Source organism: Mustela lutreola, chromosome 15 (genome assembly GCF_030435805.1).
Source record: "Mustela lutreola isolate mMusLut2 chromosome 15, mMusLut2.pri, whole genome shotgun sequence".
In the NCBI taxonomy this organism is placed as follows: domain Eukaryota; kingdom Metazoa; phylum Chordata; class Mammalia; order Carnivora; family Mustelidae; genus Mustela; species Mustela lutreola.
Genome location: NC_081304.1, coordinates 21,349,657 through 21,354,778, shown reverse-complemented (window position 1 = coordinate 21,354,778; position 5,122 = coordinate 21,349,657). Strand labels below are relative to the sequence as shown.

General features: G+C 42.6%; 1 protein-coding gene across 1 annotated transcript; it reads right to left on the bottom strand.

Moving 5' to 3' along the window:
- Positions 1–338: 338 nt before the first annotated feature.
- Positions 339–4,881, bottom strand: KRT24 (keratin 24). The gene is made up of 8 exons (XM_059148128.1): positions 4,095–4,881; positions 3,212–3,294; positions 2,547–2,703; positions 2,127–2,288; positions 1,902–2,027; positions 1,364–1,581; positions 887–999; positions 339–689 (listed from the first exon to the last, which is right to left on the bottom strand). The coding sequence occupies exons 1-8, from the start codon at positions 4,737–4,739 to the stop codon at positions 586–588; spliced, it is 1,608 nt and encodes a 535-aa protein (XP_059004111.1). The 5' UTR covers positions 4,740–4,881; the 3' UTR covers positions 339–585.
- Between the last annotated feature and the right edge of the window lie 241 nt (positions 4,882–5,122).

Below are 5,122 nucleotides of genomic sequence, written 5' to 3'. Positions count from 1 at the left end.
TAGAGGTGTGGCTAGATTTTGTAAGGGTACAAGTATCTGAGATCTTTTCTCTTTGGGGCTTTCAAGGTTTTCAGAAATCTGGCATCTTATTATATATCCCATCTTATTTCCCACAACGTTTTTTAGGGATGCTGAAGTCTAATTTTAGTTATCACTGGGTTCCAGTGGGATGTTGCTAGAAATGCCCACATACCAAATAGCTCCAATCTTGATTTTTATGAAGAGGGTCTTATATAAATAATGAATTAATATTAGTAACATAATAGTGAGGAGAGATCGTAACTGATAGCTTTATTTCTAGGTAAAATATTGAACTTCTTTAAAAATTTCAGGAAGCATTTAGTTAACTTGCAAAAGTAAGTTTATTGAAGCATGAAAACAATTAGAGCAAAGTTGTTATTTCAACTTTTTCAAGAGTGTTCTAGTAAGAAAAGAAAAGAGGATGCGAAAAAAATGCATGGTCATCTACTTCTGGATGGAAATTCTTCCTGAAGTTATCCAGAAAGATGGCAGGATTGATGTGATTTCTTCATTTGTGTCCTTCGATTTTTCTCTGAAAGACACTCTTGCTGATCTGGAAATTGCTTATTTCACTTTCACCTCAGACACATTGCTCACTTGAGATGAGATGACTTTGCCATCCACCACCTCCTCCACGATGGTCTTAGTCACTCTGGTCTTGTTTGGATCTGAAAGTCACAGAATCACAATGTCAGTCTGGAAACGATCACATAAACCCAGATCAAGAGACATTCAAATGCATTCTTTAAGTAAGTTCTCTCGGGTTAAGATTTTGTAAACAGTAGTATATGCTTTTTATAAGACAAGAGAAACATGCCTTTACTTTTAAATTATAAGATGATCATGAACATTAAGGAGTGTTTACCTCTTCCTTGGCCAGAACAGCTTCCAGATCTCGAGTCACCAGATCCCATGTTTCTGGATCCTGTACTTCTGGATCCTGAGTTTCTAAGATCAGATCCTCCAGAACCACAACCCCTAGAGGAAAAAAGAATTGTTTTCCTTTGTAGTTTGCAAAGGTGGGAGAAATCCACCATGCAGGGGGCTCTCCATGATGAAGGTAAATATTTTTGGATTGGACTGAGTCTCTGTGACTTTGTATCATCATCATCATCATTATTATTATTATTTAAGATGGATATGGAGCCCAACACAGGGCTTCAATTCATGACCCTGAGATCAAGACCTGAGCTAGGATCAAGAGTCAGATGCTTAACCAACTGAGCCACCCAGGTGCCCCACTGTGACTTTTTAAACCAAGTCCAGCCCTCAGACCCCTTTCTGGTTTCATAACAGAAGTACACCAAGGAATGCACTGAGTGGGTTCATAACTTTCACTCACCCTCCCTCCCCATCGAGCAGGCGTCGGTAGGTCTCAATCTCCATCTCTAAGCGGGTCTTGATGTTCAGAAGTTGCTCGTACTCTGCGTTCTGACATTCCGTCTCGCCTCGGATCTGGCAGATCTGCTCCTCCAGGCCGCTGATCTTCATCTGGATTTCTGACAGCTGAGCCATGTAGCCAGCTTCTGTGTCAGCCAGGGTTCCCTCCAGGGAGCTTTTCTAAGAGAAAAAGCAAATCAAAACCTCGTGATGCAAAACTCCCCTTTTATAAGATGCTAACAGAAGTACACCTTCAAGTGACAACTTAGGGTGTTCTATGATTGGTTCCTTATTTTTTTGTTGGCGTAACTGTTTTTCTTTAAGCCGAATCTTCTACAGAAGTTTATGATCTTGAACTGGAATGTTTATGCTTTCTATAACCACAAACGAGCTCTCCTAATGCTGCTTTCATTATGTGCCAAGTGGAACATCTTGGCAAAGAAAGAACACGGGATCGCTTAACTGCCTGTTGGAGATGTTGCAAACCTCTTTGCACTCACCATGGCCATTTGGGACTGAAGCTCAATTTCCAGAGCTTGCAGAGTACGTTTCAGTTCTGTTATCTCATTCTTGGCGGAACTGGCTGCCCCGGCATCTGTAGAAATTTGTGCTTGCAGCGATGCACTCTAGAGAAAAAAGCAAATGCCGTCAGGGCAGGCTGAAGAACTGGGAGGAGGTGGCCTGCATGTGACCGCGGGCTCGGGCATCCAGCAGTGATGATCTACCTGTTTGTTGAACTGCTCCTCAGCCTCGCGGCGGTTTTGCTCAGCCAGCTCCTCATACTGCGCCCTCATGTCGTTCAGTAACTTGGTCAGGTCAGTCCCTGGGGCAGCGTTCATTTCCACGGTCACGTCCCCTCCGGAGCTTCCTTGCATGCTCTTCATTTCCTAGCGTGAAGAAAAACACCAAGGTGATAAAAAGAGGAAAGCAAAGACTTCTTAAAATGTGCATAGCCAACAAAAAAACCGAAAGTGGGATACTACAGGCTGCCCCCGCTTGCCACTAAATTCAGATATAATTTGCTCATGACAACTTGTTTCCTCGATCATAGGTGTCAGAAATCCATTTAGAGAAAACGTATTTTATTTTTATAGAATGATGTGGGGTAGGCCAGGGTCCTTTAATAACGTGGAATGTGTTCCTACCTCCTCGTGGTTCTTTTTCAGGTAGGCCAGCTCCTCGGTGAGGCTCTCGATCTGCATTTCCAGGTCAGAGCGTGTCATGGTCAGGTCATCCAGAACTTTCCGCAGGCCATTGATGTCGGCCTCCACGGCCTGCCTGAGATACAGCTCATTTTCGTACCTGGAAAGGATAACAGTAGGACAGGTCAGAGCATTTCAAATCCATCAATTCTTGCATAGTGAAGAAAAAGATTTTTCCTCTGAACTCTTGGTTTATTTATGTAATCTCTACGCCTAACGCAGGGCTTGAACTCACGACTCTGACAGAGATCAAGAGTTCCATTTTCCTCTGAGTGAATCAGCCATGCACCCCCTCCTGAGCTATTTGATTAAAAAAAAGGCTACTAAGTTTTCTCTTAGGAATGATTCCCCTGGAACAAAAATTGTGAACTGAGTATTAATTCTATTGACGGCTAATATTTTTTAGAACAAAAATTTCATCCTTAATTTGCCTCTCTTTTTGTTTCCTTGTTGGAGCGGAGTGGTGCTCTTTAAAAATTTACTCTTGGAATGTTTGTAAATTTAGGTCTTGATCTCCTAAAACATAGTTCTTTAAATTTAGAATAAGTGAAACAGACAGATTGCATTTTATTTCTCCCACAACATTTGCAAGTCTTCTCTTTTCTTACTTCATTCTGAAGTCATCAGCGGCCAATCTGGCATTGTCGATCTGCAGAACGATCCCAGCATTTTCAATAGTTGCAGTAATGATCTGGAAAAAGCAATAATAGTGAATGCATCATGGATACTTTTTACCTGTGTCTGCATGCCCCTCTGTGAGGGTAGATGTCCTTCGCGTTGGCATTTAAAGGAAAGTTGCTCTGAAAACGTGCTTAGTAATGACATGTTTATTGATAATCTGGTGTTGTTGGGCTACATCTTTCTGCAAAAAGGTAACAGTTTACACATTTACTGGAATAGGCATGAAACATTGTTTTATAGAGCACAGCCCTCTGCTTATTTCTTTTGCTATGGAGAATCAGTTAATCTATAAGTTCTTTCAGAAAATAGTACAAAAAAATGAATTTTACTTCTAAAAAGTCTTTAAAAAAATATTTCCCATACAATGGTGGGTAAACATTTCAGATTCTCCTCACACAGTATTTGCACCATATTTCCTAAGAAGAAAAGTAGCTGTAAAGATGATTTAAATATAGCAAGACACTAAAATATGTCGACCTGCCAGAATTAATCGGAAAACATTAGATTAAGCTAGTGTTGACTCATTGCCACCATTCTTGTATGTACCTGTTAATTAGCTGTCTCGCGTTATATAAATTTTGCTCTTATGTAGAAACACTCAAATTTGAGATGCAAACAGATAATTAGTACGGTTGGATGTCATATACAGTACTGTCATAGTTAAAACATACCAAGTCCCATTTTACATGTACAACAAGCAAATATGTCTTTAAATAATTCCTTGACTTGAAATCTTCATTACAGTATATGGTCTGAATAAGAGCAAAAGATACAGAAATAATAGAAACTCGGTTGTGGATAGTGTCTCACCTGGTTCCGGAGATCTTCAATGACTGGATAGTATTTGCTGTAATCTTTTCCAGATCCACCATCTCCAGATCCAGGCCCAAATTTCTCATACCACTCCCTGATTTTGTTCTCCAGATCCGTATTGGCCTCTTCCAGGGCTCTGACCTTGTCTAGGTAACTGGCCAGGCGGTCATTGAGGTTCTGCATGGTTTGCTTTTCACCTCCCGAGAAAAGGCCCCCATCGCCAACACCCCCTCCCATACCACCCCCCATTCCACCGCCGTAGCTGTAGAAGCCTCCACTAGCACCGCCACCAATTCCAGACCCCCCACCAAAGCCAGACCCCCCACCAAAGCCAGACCCCCCACCAAAGCCAGAACCGCCACCAAAGCCAGAACCTCCTCCAAAGCCAGCCCCAGAGCCTGCAGTTCCTCCCAAACCACCCCCTCCTGAGCAGCTACCAAAACCTCCCCCAAAGCTACCTCCAAAGCCACTGGTCGATCCCCCACTCAAGCCACAGCTACCGGTTCCTCCTCGGAAGCCCCGGGCAGAGCCACCCCCCAGACCGCATCTGCTTCCACTGCTGAAGCTGCTTCCACCAGCAGACACCCTGACCATGCCGCTGCTTCCAGCCCTGGAAGAGGAGACTCGAGAAGAGCAAGACATGGTGCTCCTGCAAATGTTTAGCTCGTTCTGGAGAAGAGGAGAGGTGACACTGAAGCCCGTATTTGCAAGCTTTCTTTTTGGCCCTTATATACACACTTTCAGGGTGTTCCTTTTCTGTGTCACTTCTTAATCCCTATTACAGTTTTGCTAATCTGCAGTTGGAACCCACTCTACTGGCTCTTTTTCTGAAGCTAGGTCAGAGCCTCAGGGCATTTACTCTATCAAGAAAAAAAAAAAAAGAGGTGGAGCAAAACAAAAACTTTTTTTTCCCCCCAGAATTACAGTTTTAATCTTTCAGAGGTTTCGATGACTTAGAATTCTTTCCTGAAAGTGTAATTCTATTCCTTTTGCTTCATGATTTCCCAACTGAAGAACACATCCCC

Excerpts from the sequence above, each read along its gene's own strand:
- KRT24 (XM_059148128.1), bottom strand. The coding sequence starts at position 4,739 with ATGTCTTGCTCTTCTCGAGTCTCCTCTTCCAGGGCTGGAAGCAGCGGC. Across the intron at positions 2,289-2,546 it reads TGAAAAAGAACCACGAGGAG|GAAATGAAGAGCATGCAAGG; the intron begins GTAGGAACACAT and ends TCTTCACGCTAG. Across the intron at positions 1,000-1,363 it reads CTGCTCGATGGGGAGGGAGG|GGGTTGTGGTTCTGGAGGAT; the intron begins GTGAGTGAAAGT and ends TTTTTCCTCTAG.